This window comes from Natator depressus, chromosome 2 (genome assembly GCF_965152275.1).
Source record: "Natator depressus isolate rNatDep1 chromosome 2, rNatDep2.hap1, whole genome shotgun sequence".
Taxonomy (NCBI): domain Eukaryota; kingdom Metazoa; phylum Chordata; order Testudines; family Cheloniidae; genus Natator; species Natator depressus.
In genome coordinates, this window is record NC_134235.1 from 102,701,010 (window position 1) to 102,722,050 (window position 21,041).

At 41.7% G+C, this 21,041-nt stretch overlaps 1 protein-coding gene across 5 annotated transcripts in view; it reads right to left on the bottom strand.

Annotated features, from left to right (window-relative positions):
* Positions 1 to 1,947: 1,947 nt before the first annotated feature.
* CARMIL1 (capping protein regulator and myosin 1 linker 1) overlaps positions 1,948 to 21,041 on the bottom strand; it is a 244,285-nt gene continuing 225,191 nt past the window's right edge. For 2 of the 5 annotated variants that reach the window (XM_074944764.1, XM_074944763.1), the window contains 4 exons: positions 17,860 to 17,938; positions 14,492 to 14,722; positions 11,566 to 11,706; positions 1,948 to 2,947 (listed from right to left, as the gene is read on the bottom strand). In XM_074944764.1, the coding sequence (XP_074800865.1) occupies positions 2,811 to 2,947; positions 11,566 to 11,706; positions 14,492 to 14,722; positions 17,860 to 17,938 (588 nt within the window). In that variant the 3' untranslated portion in view covers positions 1,948 to 2,810. Of the gene's footprint in view, positions 2,948 to 7,585; positions 7,794 to 11,565; positions 11,707 to 14,491; positions 14,723 to 17,859; positions 17,939 to 21,041 lie in introns of all 5 variants that reach the window. The other 3 variants (XM_074944761.1, XM_074944762.1, XR_012638120.1) reach the window with 3 other exon arrangements.

Below are 21,041 nucleotides of genomic sequence, written 5' to 3' on the forward strand. Positions count from 1 at the left end.
TCCGTTTAGAAAGCAGATATTCACCACCAGGATCCCATCCTACATATGGGAATGTTTTAAAACACTAACAATTTATCATCTAGCCTCTTACCTACTGTTTTGGGGGCAGATCGTTGAGAAAATGGTGTTGAAGCAATTCAAGTCACATCTTGATCTGACAGGTGTGTTTGATCCTGGTCTGTTTTCAGATAGGGAGATGTTCTTGTTATCTGTGATTCATGATCTCTGTCTAGTGATGGACACGTGAATGGTGTCATTGCTGATGGTTAGACCAATCAGCAGCTTTTGGTAGCACTGACAATATGTTTTTGTTGACTTTTTTGTAGAGCCTTTAAAGAATGGATTTTGGGGAGGGATCCGCAAGTGGGCTCAGTCCATCCACTTTGACAGGTCTACTCAAATCATAAATGCTAAGATCACCCCTGCTAATTCTATGCACTGGCTCCCTCCTTCTCTACCACATCAAAGATGAGCTTCTTGGCCTTATCTTTAAAGCCCTTCACAACTTGCCCCTTTGCTACTTGTCTGTCTCTATCCTAGCATGTCACCCTCTCCCCTGTTTTCTACTCCACCAAGGATTCCAGCATCCATCACCTCCCTGTTTCCACTCACACCTTCTCCCTTTCTTCCATGTCCCCACTTATGCATAGAACACTCTCCCCAAATCCCTCTGTACAGCCTCTGCCCTCTTGAAGACCCACTTGTACTTCTACCATTATGTTTTCACAGTAAATCACCAGCTCTTCATGGCTAGACAGGCAGACAATAGGATTATCTCTATTATAATTTCTGAGTTATTTATAGTTTAACAAATTCTTTTGCTTTGAAATGCACACAAAGTCACATTGCAGCCACCTGCTCCAATCACTGACACGCTCATCTATGGTCAATCTCCCCTCCAGCTATTTATTACATCTTTATGTTTCATATTGGGTTAGACTGTAAACTCTTCAGGACCAGGACTTTCTTTTAATAGGTTTTTATATAGCACCCAGCATGATTCTTATTAGGACCCTGCACACGTCTTTAATAATTGAGAGACAGTGTGGCCTAGTGGACAGGGTACTGGGCTGGGAGTCAGGAAACTTCAGTTCTAATTCTGGGTCTGCCACTAACCTGTTGCTCAACCTAGGGCACATTATAGAGTCATAGAAATTGAAGGCCCGAAGGGACCACTGGATCAACCTGTCTGACCTCCTGTGTACCACAGGCCACAAACATCACACAGCACCTGTATCAGAGGGGTAGCCGTGTTAGTCTGGATCTGTAAAAGCAGCAAAGAGTCCTGTTGCACCTTATGGACTAACAGAGGTACTGGAGCATAAGCTTTCGTGAGTGAATACCCACTTCGTCAGATGCATGTACATTTAACGAAGCGGGTATTCACCCACGAAAGCTTATGCTCCAATAGGTCTGTTAGTCTATAAGGTGCCACAGGACCCAGCACCTCCACACTCATCCAGGGCACTGGAGAATCAAATCCCCTGGAAATACAAAATATGGGCCTGATCTTACAAACACGCAAATGAGTGACTTTACTCATTGAAGCAGCCACAGTGAAGTCAGTGGAATTACTCATGTGAGTAAAGTTGCTCACATGCTTAATTCTTTGTGGAATTCAGGCCCTCTGCTTGTAATGCAGTTCAGAGTACACAAACTGGATGTAACTGGTGGCTATTTGCCTGTGTGAAAGATGCTTTACCTGAAAGTCATGAGCAAAGCGATCCGTGTATGTGTCCTCAAACAGTTTTATAAAGAAAATTATGAAGCATTTCATGTCCATCTGCAACAGGAAGATATCTGTTACTATGCAAATTTTAAAGCATTTTTTTAAAATTGTAAGCCCGGTCTGTGACGACACACTAACATCATTCAAACATAGGAACCGAAATATGATAAATAAAATAGCTTTATACCTAAAAACAGAGACTGATATTTCAGTTGTAAAATCATTTTTATTGGTACAAATATACATAAAATCGCTTCAACCTGTAATGCAAGTGAATGTCTGTGAAATATGAAAAAACAAGCAGAATTGTTTTTACAGGCGTCAAATTATTTCTCTCTTAGAATTACACATTAAAAGGAAGCTAATATGCAGACAGAACTTAAGAAGGCCTCTAGAAAACACCAATATTAATAAAATGTCAATTGCTCTCATTCCAATCAACTATATACATTAATGTATGAATGCGGAAGCATAAGATTTCATTCAGATTCTTCTGTGTTGTGCTTTCTGACAGTACACAAATGTAAGCATTTGAGTTTTATGTACAACACAACAGGAAGAAAGAAGGTCCCTATGGGAGAATGTAAAAACCATACTCAAGCATCTAATATATATAATTTATACAAATTATTTGATTAGTGTGCTCTGTTAATATAAATTACAATGTGCAATTTCATACCGCAAGAATATATTTATAGGTAAGTCACGTGCAGATTTGACACATTTACATTCAGCAGTACAACACATTACCTGCTGTACAGTGTATTAGTGTAAGATAGTGTCCAGTTATTTGCTTTGCTTCTAAATGCCCTAATGCGGGGTGTTCCTTGTAGCTGCTTCAGAGAAATTCAAGTAGAGTACATGATATAATTGCTGGCTTTAGCAAAGGCATGGAAGGGAAGGTCTGAAATCATACATAACGGAAGTTAAAGACCAAATCAATGCATACTGATTGTACTGTAAATCATGATCATTTAGGTGTATACAGGGTTAAACAATGGCTGGTAAATAGAAGGGTCATTGATTGTTGTACCCAGATTGTTACGAAAGATCTTGCACTACCAAGCATTTGTACTGAAAACTAAACAAAAATAAAATCTTTATCTGCTTCTTCTCCAGAGTCACTGGACTTGCTTCCCTGCTGGCCATCTTTACTTAAAGACCTCTGTTTTAGTTCTTGGTATTCATGGGTCTGGTGTCCAGGGCTTCTTTTTGGAGCTGTATAAAATATGGAAGCAGGTCTTACTAATTATTTCACAAGGGGGGAAAAAAAAAAAAACATTAGCACACTGGGTCCTACTCCCCGTGAACTCAATAGAAGCTTTACCATTTCCCTCCAGTGTGACTGGTGTGGGCCCTTTGTTATTAAAACTAGAAAGGGAAGGGAGGAAGAAAAGGAAAAGAACTTCACACCAGTGTCAGTCTGCAGACAGGGAAAGTTTTGGTTTGAGATCTAAAACAAAGCACTATGCTGTACACATTAAAATGATGATTTGGATAAAAGTTTCCTAAAATTTTAATTGAAACACTTAACAAGTCAATGCCATTTCAAGATTAGCACTTTCTCCAGGCGTACGTGTGTCTGGCACGATGTACCCACAAGTTATTAGGGACACTCATAATAACCCCCAAATCAGTAGTTTGCATTATTTTTATATACACACACAAATTTGCCCTTCCATTGTGTCATTGGATGACTGCATTTGCTTTCCAAAAAGAAAAGGAGTACTTGTGGCACCTTAGAGACTAACCAATTTCTTTGAGCATAAGCTTTCGTGAGCTACAGCTCACTTCATTGGATGCATACAGTGATTCAACAGCATGAATGCATCTGAGAACAGAATTTGGCCATTAGCACTGAAGTTTAAATATCATTCCATACCCAATGGAGAATATGAAGGACAAAGTTTGAGTGAAGAAAGAAGAGCAGTAAAACTAGCATACTGGATCGAGCAAAATTAGAATGAAAAGTTCAACTGCTGAACTACAGCATATTGTCAATTAAGTGGTAGTGAAATTACCACCTATTTAAATGGGCACTAAATGACCTCAGCCCAGCATTCTAAAAGCTCGAGTCAGAAGTATTTCTCGTAATGTATAAACAGTGAAGCTGGTTCGAAAAGAACTTTCTTAATGCTAGAAGATTTCTGAGCTTACCGTTAACTAAAATGGCTGTTGAAATTGAATGGGAGTTTTACCACTGACCTTAAGGGGAGTGGAACTGGGGCAATGCTGAGCACTTGAAGAAAATCCACACTTCACTTTAAAAATGACATTTTAAAAATTTAGGAGACCAATGGGGATATCTCCCTTTATTGCAAGTCATCTCCTCCCACCCAATTAAACAAAACATTTTAGTTAAAATAGCTTCTACACTTAGCATCATCAAACCTGTAAATCTTGCTCATCATTTAGGCTGCTTACATTTGATGTGAAATGTACCAAGGCACCATCATCTAGCATAACCAGAAGTCTTCCCACACATTACTCATCTAAAGCCTTATCTGAAAAATTGCCCACTTTGTCTGTACCAGTACAGTCCCATTCGTAGTAGCAGCTAGTGCAGACAAGGCACTGGCAGCTGTTCGAGTCCCCCACTCCCATGTTGTACAGACCTGCTGAGAGTCGATTTGGCCAACGTAGTGCTTAAAATGCCAACAGCAGCCTGCCTGCACTAGTTTTCCCAGCACCGCTAGTGGGGACGGAGCTGTATAGCCATTAGCAGCAGTGGAGAATTTTTCGCAAAGAAGCCTAGTGTAGACAGGACGACATATGCAGAAGTGTTGTTTCAAGTCTATTCAAAGGTTGTATTCTCTCCAAAGCTTTCCATGAATACTGTCCACATGATCAAACTGACCGTAACAACAATTTTTACTCCTATCCTTTGAAGGGCACCCAGGGCAAGACCTTTGGAAAGGGAATCTAGGCTAGATTCACCATGCTGTCCAAGCTTCATTTGGAACAGGAGTGTACAGGGGGCAAAGGTGCCTTTTAAGCAAAGTTTTGCCTCCTGTGTTTTGGGGTTATCTGGGACTGGTTCACCCCTGGTGTAGACTTAAGTCTGCTCTAAATTGTGCCAGTTTTTAAACGGCTACACTGGTTTGCCACACTGACCAACAACACCTACAGTACAATGTGCTCCTCTCCGGTGGGACTAGGTGGTGCGGAGCCGTCCTGCTAACTCCAGCAGAGGTATTCCCTGAGGTCTGATTCTCTAGATATACGGCCCCTTTACACTGCCACGAAGGTGCAAAGGGGTAACAGCAGAACACAGAAGGTGGCCTCATGTCCTTATTCTCTCTATAAAGTTCCATGCATGCCTGTAGGCTATAGCAGGGGTGGCCAACCTGAGCCTGAGAAGGAGCCAGAATTTACCAATGTACATTGCCAAAGAGCCACAGTAATACGTCAGCAGCCCCTCATCAGCTCCCTACCTCCCGCTCCCAGCGCCTCCTGCCCACCGATCAAACCTCCCCCTCCCTCCCCGTCAGCTGTTCCGTGGCATGCAGGAAGCTCTGGGTGGGGGGGAAGGGAGGAGGAGGAGCAAGGGCATGGCAGGCTCAGGGAAGGGGGCAGGGCCTGTGGCAGTGCCAGGGGTTGAGCAGTGAGCACCCCCCGCCACATTGGAAAGTGGGTGCCTGTAGCTCCAGCCCCGGAGTCGGTGCCTATACAAGGAGCAGCATGTGGCTCCGGAGCCAGAGGTTGGCCACCCCTGGGCTACAGTGTTATATAAAAATGCTAACAAATAATGACATTATTTGCTTCTGTACAAGTTTTATTTAGACCACCAATAGCACATTTCTGGATCTCTAGTGTGAGGGAAATTAAAAAAAATAAAAATACCCTGCATCACTAGGGACAGCTGCATGTATCTCACACAATTCCGCTTACATACGCAGTGCATCTTGCCTGCCCAGCTATCAGTGTGACACTCCAAACTATGCTAGCCAAAATATGGAAATATAAGTAAGTAGCAGCAGTTTTCATCCACAGGGCAAACATCATCATCCCAGGTTTACAGATGGGAAAAGTGAGGCAAAAAGAGGCTAAGTGCCTTGCACATGGTCAAACAGTGAGTCGGTGGCAGAGTTGTTATAAAATCCAAGCCTCCAACTCCCAAACTCATGATCAATCCACTAGTGCGCAGACTTCAGTACCTGAAAAAGTATGTTATAAAGAAATGGGTACTATGTCCCTTATTACTGTATTTCTGTTAAGACTCCAAGAACTGTCAAACTGCAAACAGTAAGTACCTCTTGATTTGCCACATTCTGCAACATCCTTCTCTTTCATGTAGCAAATGTCATGATAAACTGAAATATAACAGTGCCTAAGTCCCATTTGCAAAAGCAACTTAAATGAGACTTATGTTTCTAAGTTTCTTTTGAAAATGGGACTTCGGCACTGTTGAAAATTTTACCCAGACATATCCTCTCTCCTACTGTTCACTCACACCTTTGTCAAAGGCTGAAATTCAGCTTACCATAGAAGCTATTTTATTCTGTGCCATAACATAATGGGACTGGGAAATTTATCCGGAATGGTGCTGACATATTACACTGGGCGTGTGAACCCAGATTCTGCAATCCGATTTGTGCAGGCAGATCCCTGCACCCTTGCAGAGTGCCACTGAAGGCAAGTCAGCGTGGCTCTGCAGTGACACAGGGCTACACTTGCACAGATCCCATTGCATGACTGGGCCTTGGATATTCACCATCTCTGATAACTATCTTAAAGCCGGACCTAATATCAAGAATGTGGAGAATGCAAGTTCGATTATGATGGGGAGAAAAAAAAATATGACTCACCTAATGGGGAAGTCTCAAATTCAAGTACATTAAGTTTGATTCCTCCCAAGAGAAAAGATCAATTTGCATGGTAAGGCAGAAAAAAAAGTCTATTTTCTTTAAAGAAAATAGCACAAGTAGCGAAAGAAATAGACAGAGGGTATGAAATGATCACACGAGATGTAGCTAAAAAAATGTAGATGAATGAAATTGTACATTAGTGTCAAAATACCTTCTTAAACCAAGTCATTTTGAATCATTTATATTAATCAGTTATGAGAGGTAATGAGAAGCACACAACATTTTGAGAACAATAGTTACTAAAAGGTATTTTAAAAATACATGCTTTCAAGCAAGTTATGAAAATAGTTTATTTCAATAATTTTACAGTAAATTAAAGGTACTCTTCAGTAAAATCTTAAGCATGGAGCAGAATTTGCTTTTCAGTTTAAGAACCAATACTCCAGTAATTCTAGTGAAGTACTGTATCCAAATAAACAAACTAAGTTCTCAAAAGGTTCAGTGAGTGATGTGCTAAAACTGGCACTAACAACATTCAATCTAAAATGGGCACAGCCAGGGCTGGCCTGGGTCAGCTGACTTGGGATTGCAGGGCTCCAGCTGCGGGAGTATAACACCGCAGTGTAAACTTTCAGGCTTGGGCTACAGCTCAGGCTGAGGCCATGCGAGGGGGCAGAGACTCAGAGCCCAGGCTGCAGCCCGAGCAAGAATGTCTACACTGCTACTTTTACTCCACAGCCTGAGCCCTGTGAGCCCGAGTCATCTGACCAAGGCTTCGATGCTTGGTGCTGTGGGTTTTTCAATCTCAGTGTAGTCCCCTCAGTCAGAGAACTTCAGTGTGCATTGTGATAGCTTCCAGTGCTTGACAGTGTGGAGAGAGAATGCACACATATTTCTACTTTGGATAACATCTGCCTTTAGAGAAAGAGGTTCCAGTGGGAGCACAGAAATGATGGATGTCCCTTTAGGATTTACCACTCTCGGTTTTTGGTGGCAAACCAAAATACCTATCAGTTTCCCTGCTGTTATTTTCTACATGCATCTTTACCTTTGTTAGTGCCAGTTGTTAAGCACTGTGCCAGTGAAAAATGAAAATGGAAGGTTCTAACCAGTTGTTGGCTGTGACTTCCTGTGCACAAGTGCATTCACTTCCTCTTCTGCACTGGTAGAGTACTGCCTTGAAGCTCTTTTCCCTCCACTGGCTGGCTTGTCACAGTCATGATCTGTATCTCTCTTGTTATACTCTCCTGTTTGCTCTAGCAGGGAAAAGGGATTAATTTATCTCTCTCAAATGTTATGTATAAGCCACATATGGAAGGTAATGGTTAATAAAAAGACAGTTTTATCTTATCCACTCCATATAATCAGTAATATGCTCTGTAGTATGTTACTCCAGGGTAGTATTCTGCAGAGTCTGATTCATGTTTAACTTAATTGGCAGAGTTATCTGCATTTGTTGATATTACAGAATTCAGCAGCTAATCTATTGAAATGCAATGTAAAAAGAGGTGTATTTTGTGATTAGCCCAAATAGTGTAGTTGTATTAATTAACATAAGAGGATTTTATAATCTAAGTAATTTCCACCTTCCTTCTCAATGGATATAACCATGTTTACACCAAGCAATAATTTTGGCAGATTTGCAGCGATTTACCAGTTTAAGGAATCAGTTGAGCATGCTAGTCTGAAAAGAGGCAAAGAAAAAAGAAACAGGAGTAACTGACATGAACAAGTACCGTAGTAATAAACGAAACAGGTAACTGGATAAAAAAAAAAAAAAAACCAAACAGAAGCGTAATTTTCTATGTTCCCCAGGCAATTCTAATTTCAATAACTGATAAATGGTCTATTTTGTGTGGGAGATAAATCAAGGACTAGGAAATCCTATTATTGCAATCTCAAATTATTTGTGAACAATGTTCTCAGTCTTCCATAGCTGCAATCAAAATTGTCTACTAGATCGTGTCTCTTTTGGAGTCAAGATCTACGACAGCAAGGAGTGGAGAAATCATCAGCATGGCTGACTCCCTTTAAGAACAAGAATTCGTGGATTATTTTAAATAAGCCGATCATTCCTAACTATTGACATACACAAAAATACAGTAGTTCAAAAACTTGCCAACTGCCTTAGATAACTAAAACTTTACTTAATAGCTGTAATCCTCTAGGTCTTCACTATACAGGAGTAAGTAAGTACTGGGGTAACTGTATCTATTTATCTAAAGCAGAACTGGTGAGATTTTAAGGGGCACCACTATATCTTTCATTTTTAATTTCTCTTTCTCCATATCCAAAGCCCACAGAAGTTAAGGGAAAGAGTCTCATTGACTCCATCAGGATCCATATGCATATTCCAGAACTATCAAAATGGTCAACTCACATTCTGTTGGGTTGAGAGAAGCAGTACCTTACCATTGCCTGTTGATGTAGATAGCCAGGCACTACTGGAGTGCAGGAACACTCCAGCCACAATCGCTTCTCTTCACTTCTTTAACATGCCCCCTTTGCTGAGGGGGGTTGGCAAAGGAGCGGGGTATTCAGATTTCACACTAGCTGGGAGCTGTCCCACATCTTGTTACACCATGTTATTGCTACATACAAGTGGTAACAAGCTTGGTTACATTTTCTGGCCACTTTCTCATCAATTTGTAAGCTAAAACCTCTGTGTTTTATCAGGAAATAATGCAGAGACTATCCCTACTTTCCAGTGTGAGGAAGGGACTATGATAAGCATTTCCAGGTCCCAATCCTTGGGTCCGGCGAAGCTGGTCTCAGTGCAAGACCCAAGGGGTTTGGGGGGTAGGAAGGAAGGTTTCACTATGCTACTTTTGCAATCTCCCAATTCCCAGAGCTGATAGGGGCCGACTTAGCCCTGGAGCCAGTTAGAGCAGCTCCCTTGGGTCCATTACACTGGTCATGGATTGTTGCATGCACTGGCCATGCTCCCAGCATAACGCCAACGTGGAAGGGGTGCTGGGTAGGAGATGTAAAGCTAGCTATGCCGGCTTTACACAACTCAGGGACTCCCCAGTTGCCCCAGTGGGACAGCTTTATGGTTCCTTTGGGCTGCCAGTGTTGCACATAAGGGCTCAAGTGAGAGTCAAGATCTGGATAGAGACCCTTTATACTGGTGATGTTCTGTTTTCCTGAGCAGCGCAATATTGTGTTTAGTCCATGAGTCTCCACAAGCTATGATTTGACACAAGGACGTCCAGACAGCCTGGGCTGCACCTTTAGGAGACAACACAGAACTTACAGCCCAGGGGGATGGCGGGGAGGGGAAAAGTGATTTTAAGCCACCTTTATGTCCTCCTGATCCTGCGTTACTTCTGGGGTTGGAACAGCACCTGGAGTATTTCAGATAGCTCTGGGGGCCTAAGCTATGGGCATTGTTCACAATCTCCACAGTATTGCCATGCACCACTCCAGCACAACCTCTATGCCAGGATTTGTAAGGGGGTCCTTGGAAGACAGCCTGGCTGTCTTCTGCAATGCCAGAGGAATTCTCGAGCCCTTTTACACTGCTCTGGCCCTTTTATCTGGTTTAAAGGTCTGACGTCTGCACTGTTTCAAAGACCCTGGTTTGTATTAGCTGGTGATCTCCACAAAGATAATGAGAGAGTTACGTGCAATTTACTGTGCTGAGCTGGATTTCCATGGATATGTCTACATTGCGACGTAAGCCCATGCTTGAGTGTGGCTCAAACCCAACCGCACTTGCATCTACACTGCAACTGCACTAACTCAGGTCTCAGATCCAGGATCCCAGGACCCTGCAGGCCTGGAGGGTGCAAGCTCGAATTAGGGTCTGAGCCCTATCACTTTGCAGTGTAGACACAGCCCCTCTTGATTAGAGTCCTGGAAGTCAGCCAGAAGTATCACACAATTCCCTGGGAAAACTTCCCTCGTCCTCTCTGGCTCAACAATATGCAATCTACTCTGCTGAAAACGGCAGCCAACCCCCTTTTGCAAACAGCAGCAGCTCAGGTCAACATTAACCCATTCTCTTCTGATCACCAATCTGCAAGCACACTATCAGAGAGCCTTCTGGGCTTGGAATGGAGAGTGAACCAACCAAGCCTTCTGCAAAGTGAATGTGCAGGACTGGCAGTAAAGTTTTCCCACAGTGCACCATGGGCCTAGGGCTAGAGCAGCCACATTTCAGGTGTGTGTGGGGGGAGTGGTGGGACTCTGGGATATGGTTATTTTGACTCAGATCTGGGCACAGTTCGAGCACAGGTTACAAAAGGCTTAATGTAGGGTTAAAATATAATGTAGAAACTCAAGCCCAGGGTTCTAAAACACGGATCAGTCCTCTAACAGTTCTTGAACACTGACCATGGGCTTACACTACAGTGCGGACATACCCTGTAATTCCCTTGTCTCCCTACTCCCAGCTCTTCTAAGAGGAAGCCAATTCTGTGTGACACACACAGCACAGCACATCAGCAACAGCTAGAATCCAAAAAGTGAGGCAAAGAGAAGAAAGTGGTTTACAGAATCCCCTAGAAACTCACAATGTTCAGAGTTCTTGCCCAGGCACCCTGACAATGTGTTTGACATGAACTCAACAGAATGCAATGATCCAAGAGGGGAGACAGAGTCAGCAAGCAGACTAGAAAAAGAAATTTAACCACTCCAACCAGCTCACCAAGGCAGCTGTATTTACCTTTTTGTGATCAGTACACATCTCCAGCCTGATTTTAACTGACCAAAATATAATGTATATGACACGTGTTACTTACTTCATGTTTCTGTTGCTGTGATTTCATTGTAAAATCGCTACATTATATTATATTAATATTGACATTGGATTTATTTCTCCTCTTTTGATCAAACTGTATGAAATAAGACAGGAGGGAAAATACTGACCCACGAGTTATCACACACCATTTTCCTGTTTCCTATCCCAAAGTACAAAGCAAAAGAAACCAGGAAATCATGTCTGATATATTTTGAAGAGGTACTCATTAACCGAGTCAGGCCAGGCAAAGGATATTGGGACAGTGACTATATCAACAATCTTACCTTCTTGAGAAAATGATCTGATAGCGGGCTGGGGGCTGCTTTGACCATCTTTTTCTTTCTCAGAAGGAACTTTCTTTAGCACAGGTGGAAGCAGAGGAACTTTAGGGGAACCAGGGCCTGATGGAGACTCTGGGATGTCCTCTGTGGAAATACCACACACACAAGCAGATACATTATATTTCTTGCTAGACAGCTTCCAAGAATACCATCCACATAGCAGACAATTCTAATGAACTATTTAAAAAAAAATACACAACTAACAACATGCAGGATATATTCAGTGTTTTAGCTATGCTAGAATTTGGGGCAAACAAGAAGAAATGTTCAGGAAGTCTTAGACTCATAGATTCTAAGGCCAGAAGGGACCATCTTACAAGGTTAACAGAGAATCCTTGATGGTACTCAACCCTTTTGGAAGAATTTTACTAGCTAGCAAGTTTAGTGAAACTATCCACTAATATACAGTAGTTAATTGTTTTGCTACAGCTGTTGATTATCTTGTAGACCTGAATTTCAACTCCTATTGTGTTGATTTATTATTGAAGCACAAATAAAAATCTGAAAAGACCAACCTAATTTTATTATAGGGCTAGAAGAGAATTATGCAATTAATAAAGAAAAGTTAAAGAAAATTATTCAGAAATTTCTTTAAAAATTGTTTTGTCACACTGATATTTTTAATCATCTTGACAATGTGACAAATTAATCAAGTGTCATAGCTATAAATTATAAAAATAAAAGCAAATTGAACTTTCATAGGTAGTCTACAGAACTCTATACTTTTGAAGGGAATACTACAGCTTCTTCCATATACCTTTTTCTAAATAAATAAATAAAAATAAAATAAATAATTTCTGTTTTGAACTTTGAAGAAATCTCCAGGTATTTTTAATTTTTTTAAGCATTTGCATAACTGACAGACACTCTCTCAGTGGTCTGATGTGCATTACACATGCCATATAAATACGTCAGTGATGTTTTGTATGTAGACCCCATACAAGTACAATGTCTTTGTCATTAACTAGGTTGCCTGCAAAGCGGGTACCTTAGATTTATGCTTATGAAAAAGCACCTAATGAAGGAAATGGTGCACTGGTGTAGGTGGGAGAAATAGGTCCTTAGGAAACATTGACTGATATTATGTGAATGTTTAGAACATGAGTTCACTGAAACAAATATTGGAAAAGAATGGGGTTTTGTCTTACCAATGAGTGGCCATCACAAAGGAAACAGCAATTTTGGTCTAGACTAGGGAATGAAATAATCCTCCAAATGCTACTTAACATTTGAACTGACCAAGCTTGTGGGCTGTCGGTATCCCAGGGCCTTCTCTGGACTAACAGTTCTTGGCAAAAATTGACTCAGCCTCATCAGTGGTAGCAATGGTCGAGCATAAGTGTAAACAGGGCTCTGGTTATTGCATTACCACAGCAAGGTGGTAAAAATGCCAGGAATTGCTGGAGTCTGCTGTACATTAACTCTCACATTTCTGCTACCACTAGAGGATCTGAAACAGTGGTAGCAATGATGGGGAATATCTGATTTCCCTTCAGGGCACAGCCTGGGACATACATCTTTTGTAGGAAACATGAAGAACAGACAGCTTTGGAGCTTCAGGTAGGTTCAGACCTTCCTTATTTGTAGGTTTTTCAGATATCTACTTTAAACTTAAGAAGAAGGCTAAACAAGTGATGCCTTCCTGTTGTACACACCTAGTGGTGTTTACTTGAAGGGATATCTTATTTTATGACTGACTATAAAATAACCAATATAAATATATTAAGACAACCTAAAGGCTGGATGGTGATCTGGTACCTGCAAGAGAGGGAGAAAGTAAGTTCTAACCACTGGTGAGGCAGGGACAAGACTAGGCAGGTAATGGACAGAGTACACAATCAAGGGCAAGGAAGAGCTGCAATTTCCCTCTGCAAATGGTTCTTCTCTAGGGCCAGCAGGTACCAATGTGAGCATGGGAAGAGCCTAAATATCAGAAAGGCATCGGGGTGGTTACAATCATGCTTTTTAGCCATTAGTAATTAGTAAAAAGTGTGTGTGTCATAGCTGCCAGGCCAGTCAGAGTTTCCACAGCTGAATTCTTTTCACTCTCAATGTCCATAACTTTTTGGGCAGTTGCATGCTAGTGGACAGGCAGGTAAATGTGTAGGAGACTAGCTGAATCATTAAACTTTATCTCCATTTATAGTCTTTAGATAGTACCTGAAAAGGAGGTTAGTAGAAAGCAGACATTAGCAGTGGCTCAAGGAGCAACTCTTCATGATTATAAAAGACAAAACCAATGGATTTGGAGTGAGAATAATAATTCCTCCAGTCAATAAGGGCAAGAAAGGAAAAAGAGATGGGGCATAAGGCTTCGTAACATTTAGGAAAACAATCCAAAGTCAAAAATGAAGAATCTAAGTACAGAAGAGATTTAGGTATACTATATGGTGTGATGGCTAATTCCTCAAAGGGCTTAGAGAAGCCTACAAAATATCAAAAAATTAAACATTTTGGTATTTAGAGTCAGGGGGTTTTGAGTTTAGAGAAAATACAAAGGTAATTGGTTTAGTCAGCGCTTCACACAATGGGGCTTCCATCCCAAAGTAGTGTCTCTGGATACTTTTATAATAAAATAATATCTAGCATAAAACAGCTCTGTGACTTTCTGTAATCTGTCATTATTTCTTCTCAGAATTTACCATTACAAATCACAGTTCTGGTAATTAAAAAAAAAAGGTTAGGATTAGGAGGTGGGGGGGGGGGGGGTGTGGGCGGAAGCAATTCAAGAGCAAATGACAGAAAAATCTCTCTTTGTGTCCAATTTCTCTCCAGGATTTAGTTATTAGCATTTCCTTTATAGTTCACACACAAACCCTGTTCACACATTTTTTTCCAATGGGACAAACCAACCAGAACAGCTCCTCACCATTGCGAGAGGCAGAGCGTGGCTTCTGTGGAACTGTGGGACGTCCCGTCGGGCTGGGCTTCGACTGCACTGGGGGTTTTGGACTCGTGGGCGTATTGGAAGAACATCTAGCCCTTGCACCAGCTTCAGCCTTTGGTTCAGTTTTTGGATTTTTTTCCAAGGATGCCATGACAGAGTCACCTTTACTCAAGGCAAAACGATTCTCTGGGAGGGTTTGGTGGAGTTTAGGCACTAAAATAATAGTAACAATAATAATAAATAAAATGTCCTACACAAAGCAGAAAGCATGCTGGGCAGGTACACCCACAGGGCAAAGCGCACTGTTGGCAGAAATACACACACAGAAGAAAGGCAGTGATGGAAGAACTCTCAAGACCTGGAGTTGAGCAGTGGTCCAATGAGGAGCCAGCAATGTGTTTGTCAGGCTGTACGACTCGCCCATGAACAGGCCTGGGTGTCACCACCCTCTTGGGTACATCGAGGAGGTGGCTGTTCCGTCATTGTCGGCAGGATCTGGTGATATGGGTTGCTTCCCCTTTCCAATTTCACGGGATATTTTCTCACACTTTCTAATCCAATGGGTTTCTCCTTCCCTTTGGTATCCCCCATTCCTCTCCGGCAGCTATCAAATCTTCCCCTCTCCCCAGGTATCTCGCCCACTCCTGTGGTCCCTTTCTTTTGCTCCCTCGGGTGTCTCTGCCTCTCTTTCCCCCTTCTCTCTTGCCCTGAGGGTGGAATAAAGCCACGGGCTGGGGCGGGGAGGGAGGTGGAGGGAGTGAGGCTACCCTCTCTTTCTGGGACTCTTCCGTGCGCGGGCGTGAAGAGGTGGGATTTCAGCAGGGGATCCCGGCACCACAGGAGAGGAGCAGCAGCACAGGCAGTCTCTGACCGCCCAGCATCGTTGAGAACAGCACGGCTACGGGCCAAAGTTGAAAACCACAGCCCTCCCCCTCCCCACCCCCACCCCCCTTTTCTTTTCTTTTTTTTTTTCCCCTGCCAAAGACTAATAGTGGAATCCAGGACACAGACAAGGAACCCGGACCTGTTGGTGAGTATGTGTGCATGTTTCTGTTTTTAGATCAGATTTGAAATCTGTTAGCAACGGCGACCCTATGTATACAACTTTAATTTATTTAGTAACTCTGCCTATGGAATACACTGTTACACATTTATTAGCAAGCTTGCCAGCACATTCCTTATACCAGGCAAAGACTGAATGCATTTGCACGCAAATCTCTCTTGCTTCCCAGGATTTAAATCGAATACAGCTAGAGCCAGCTGCGCAAGCTGGTATAAAGCTTGCTGGACACTAGTTTGCAAATAAGCATAAACTGCCTGCCCTAATTTCCTTCCTTCCTCCAAACCCTGGGAGGACTCCAGGAGGCTTATATGCGCATGTGTGTGCAATCTTTGGATTTGTATGCGTACTAGGTGACAGCATTCTTCACTTTTAGTGATTTACAATCTGTATGCTTGGGTTGCACATAATTCTTGTTTCACCTAAATTTAGGCTGCCTTGGCTTTCTGACAAGGCAAAACATGTGTCCACAGATGCTGACTTGGCCTAGCTAACTGCTATTCCAGTTCAGAAAACCTACTTGTTACAGTAGTGCTGAGCACAGGAATTCTCAGTGCAGTGTGTGGGGAGGAAGAATGTTGATATAGTCAGTTGCAGGCCAATCTCCAAAATGTTTTTCCAGCTTACGTAGTTGTTTTTCAGCTCTGTTGGATTTGAGTTGTGGGCTAACAAAAAGGATTGTGGTGCATGCATGTGTGCGCAATAAATCTTTGCATTGTAAGCTAAACAGCAGAAGGCTCTCCACACTTTTATCCCCACACTTGTATGCATGTGTGAGAGAAAGGGAGAGCCTGGCTAACACTCAGACAGCAGTTTCCTACATGAACTAAAAGAGGAAAATATTCTGTCTCTGAATCATACACTGTCTTCTGTTTCTCAGTAACATCCAGCAATTTCCCTTTAACTCCATTACTTGCTTTTCTAACCTCAGGCCTGTTAATATTATTAGAACACAGTAAGTTGATATAAATTAACCAAAACAATGACAAACTATAACTGCAACAGGAGCAGCCGGAGGGAGTTCCTTACAGTGGTGAAATGAGAACTGACAGAGGCAGGAGGGGCTGCTGTGCACACACTGCACTGGTGTTGGGGAGGGGGAAATGTGTCATTTACAGGAGTGAGCAGCAAGGAAAAATGGAGATCAACTACCTGTTAGCTCTTAGTGTGCCCACTTTCCATGGTCCTCTAACCTCAGATCTGCCTATCTTATTGGAACACAGATAGCAAAAGATATTAGACTGTGATGCCAGGATGATTTAAAAGCATGGTTTCATGGGGCTCTCTCATACAATCTCTTCCTACACTAGCTTCTAAACCACATTTAGGAATGGTTTGGAAACCATAACCTGGTTTCTGATACGACTGGTCAGCCAATGCTGTTTCAGACATGGTTTGTGAATTATTTTCACACACTTTGGCAACACTATATTTTATACACCTGAAACCTTGAACTGCCGCTGCCTGTGATGGATCTGCTCAGTGGACTAAGCACTTCGCTTGCATGACTATCAATCCAGCACCTTCTTGTGAGCACTATAAACCAGTGGTTCTCAATCAGGGGTATGTAGAAGTCTTCCAGGGAGTACGTCAACTCACCTAGATCAGGGTTTCTCAACCTGGGGTTCGTGAGTCCCAGAGGAGTCACAGGACAGGGTTAAGAGGGTCGCTAGTGCACGGCTGGTGTTAGGGGGTGGCAAGCAGGGCAACTGCCCAGGGCCTCATGCCACAGGGGGTCCCATGAGGCTAAGTGACATGCTTGAGCCCTGGGTGGCAGGGCTCAGGTTTCCGACTCCTGAAAGGGGTACAATAGTCTGGAAAGGTGAGAACCTCTGCTATAAACTGCAAAATGAACTCCTGGTTTATGACAGGAGCAAACATGCTTACGGCCCCCTTTTCTCTCTGTGCACATTGTACTTGCTGCTTCCTGATCTTCAGTTTCAGCTTTGCTGCCACGATTACCAGTGAACACCCTCTTAAAGGGCCCGGGGAAGAACATGTACAGGAGTTCTCGCCCCACCCCCACAGAGCAGTGTATGAGTGAAACAACTGGCCATCAACCCAGCACTGAAACTGACTATATATGAAGTGCTGTCAAATGCAGAAAGTAAATAAACTATAAAAATGGCTCTCTCCTCTAATCACTTTTCAGTTACGCTAATCTTAATGGGTTGCTTATAAAATAGTAGGCACACAACATGCAGCTGGAAGTGTGATTTCAGGCGGAGAGTGTTCAATTTATTGGCATTATAGGAAGTGCTGTTCTCAAGGAAACTCAAAACAACTGTACCTGTACCACTGCCGTTCAGCCGTTCAGAGCTCACTGTGGTATCGTGAGAATCCCTGGGAGCCACTTCGTTCCCTAGTCTCTAAAAAAGAGAAAGAGAATCCCTCAAAATTATTATCTATAAATCACAATATTCAGTGGTCCATTACAAAGAATCTTATATCCAGAAATTAAAAATTGCAGAAAGAAGCTCTAGTAATTATGCCTGGATGTGTTTTTATGTTTCTGGTTGCAGCTTTGGAAATCTCCTATGTGGAAAGGAGACCACAGTGATTTTGGTTACCAGCAAGGCCATCGTGCTTGCAGAGTCATGACAACATGCTCATTAAGTGACAAACCTGCCAAGGAATAATGAGAGTTGGAATCCGACAGTCCAGTTAGAAACTGTTCTTTTCCACTCAAGATGACCAAATGTATTATTGACGTTAAGTGAAATAAAACACTGGACAAAATTAAAGAGTTTATCTGCTCTAGGAAGAAACAGAGACACCTTTCTAAAGATCCAAATTTTGAAGCAAAGATTGCTGAACTGGTCTTAGTTAATATGAAAACCTATGTGCATGTGGGGAAATATCTTGGAAATCTGAGCTGAATCCAAGAAGTGCCAGTTCCTTCAATATTTACAGACTGAGATTTTTAAAATTTTTAACTTCATAGGAGCTGCTGGGTGCTCAAAACCTTTGAAATGTCAGATCACTTATTTAGGTGCCAAAATATGGATCCTGAACCTAACTTCATGCACACATTATTAAAAATCTTAACCATGTTGTCTTTGCCTCAAGGAGAAAAAAGCTATAAGAGATAAATCTGTAAATTATTTGAGCCATATTATTGTCTAGAGGCCAAGTGCACCAGGAATATGCGTGTATCCCTTTTCGAGAGGATCCTGTTTATACAGTGGTACAAGAATTGGTCTCTGGGATTATACTGTTCCTTTCAATACCCTGCTCACTCATATGAATAGAGCAAAGAGACCAGAAGAACCATACAGAGCCCACAAGTTACCTGCAAACCAGCAACAAATAGGAAGCCTAGTACTCAGAAGACTAGGTGTAAAGTGTAAACCTTAAATTAAAAAATAAAATACATTTTGCAGGTAGCTCTGATCTTGGTTTAAATCTGCCATTTGAAGACAGATCTCTAACTCTGAAACGCAAACAAATGCTTTGCATAGTTATTACTACTTTCAGCATTATAAAACTGCCACATTCATGACATCCTATTGCCATCAGGACACCAATGTGGAATGACTGGCACTGTGAGGTTATCCTCCTTCTTTACAGTAGCGCCCAGAAGTCCCAACCAGACACAGTACAAACACATACTGAAGACAAACACTGCCCCAAAGAACTCTCAATCTAAGTGAAGACTAAATGCATCATTTAGGTAAGAGAGACATAAGAGGAAAATGGAGGAAGGAAGACAAGGGTAACAGTGATAAGAACCGATAGGGAGGCTTATACTAGCTATATGAAAATTAGTGGGTTTAAAGTAAAAACCAAATAAAACACAGTATTTTAGGTATAAATAAAACAAACAAACAAAAACTATTAATATCTGTTATCCCTGAAGGCCACCCTGTCTAGCCATTGTCAGGTGCAACTTACCATAGGTATCCTGGTAGACTTGGCTGCCTAGGAGAGCTATGAAGGACAGTACAGTGGGCTTCATGAATTAACTGGTGCTTCCATTTTGCTGATGCTCTAATGGCTCCCAAAACATTTTAATGAGAAAGCGTCTCTCATATATCGTATACAAAGGAATGGAATTATTCAATGTTTACTCCACCTATTTAAGAACTGACATGGTCACTGCATTTCCCCACATTTCCACTAAGGGCTTGCCAACACAGTTTGTGGTTTAGAAACTGATCTAGTTAAAGCACACAATCCCTTAGTGAGGATACGATATATCAGTACAACTGCATCCACAATAGGGGGTTTTACACTGTATAAATTCACTCCCTAGCCGAAATAGTTAAATCCGTTCAAAAATTGTGCGTAGAGCAGGCCTAACCATGGACTGGTTTCAAGTGCACAAGTCCCATATAAGCTAAAAGGTCATTCAAAAAAAAAAAAAAAAAAGTGAAAGCCAGCCCACTCGTGCAGGAGTGTTGTACTTTGTACCACTGTATAAGAGATCCAGGTTCATTTTCCACTCCTAGTTCTCCTGACCCATGGTCTATTTTGGCTAAATTCTCCCCCAAGCCATGTTCTTTGTCAACGTGCCCTAAGGGGGTGTCTCTCTCTTTTTAAAGGGAAAAAGCCTCCCCAAATTTGTGGGGAAAATTCATTTTCTTAATATAGGCGAAGTCACTTTGCGTTCAAGAATATAATTTGCTATTTTCACCATAGATTGTGAATTTTCATTCATACTTAAAAAAATATTCCTTTTCCTTTGCAAGTATTGATGAAGTAAAAAAAATTGTGCATAACTATGTAAATGTATTATTAGATTTTGTTTTACCCTTTAGATTGATGTTTTGAGTTCACAAAGAAATCCACTTTTATGTCTTGAAATAATACAGAGATTAATTCAACTAACCAAAACAAATGCAAATTTTTCCAAGTGGTCATTTTAATGTGTTGGCGGTCTCATCGTTTATCCCCGTTTCTATGGTAAGAGCACCACTTGACAGCTCCACATTATAGCTCATATTAAAGTAGACAATCATATTTCAAATGATGTATCACGTGCATGTGTGTAGAGAGGGTATATTAAGTTGACCAAATCAGCAGTGTCTGTCTGGCGCTCGCTAGGAGGGGCCGACAAATATATGAATGATCATTTGCACCAGAGCTATGCTAGTCTCGCTGCAGTCTAGGTCTGTCCATGACTAATTACATGGATATGTCATATGTAAAATATCTATTGCACTACACACACAAATATTTATTTGGCTCCATAAAAAAGGAGGGCAAGACAGGGAAATGTAGCACTTGCACCTGAGTGCAAAAATTCTAATAAAAGCCCTGATAAAGAAACAGGGCTGTTAAGGAGCTTGGTTGCCTGTATATCCTGCCAAAATATATTTAAATATTCAGTTCTGCAAACACTAGATGGAGCTAGATGATCTTTATATCTGGAGAAAATCAGAAAAAACACTGATTCCGACTCATTTATTTTGTGGCATTAGTGCCAATTCACACATCAAATTCACAGTAAAAGAAAACAAAAAAGCTTTT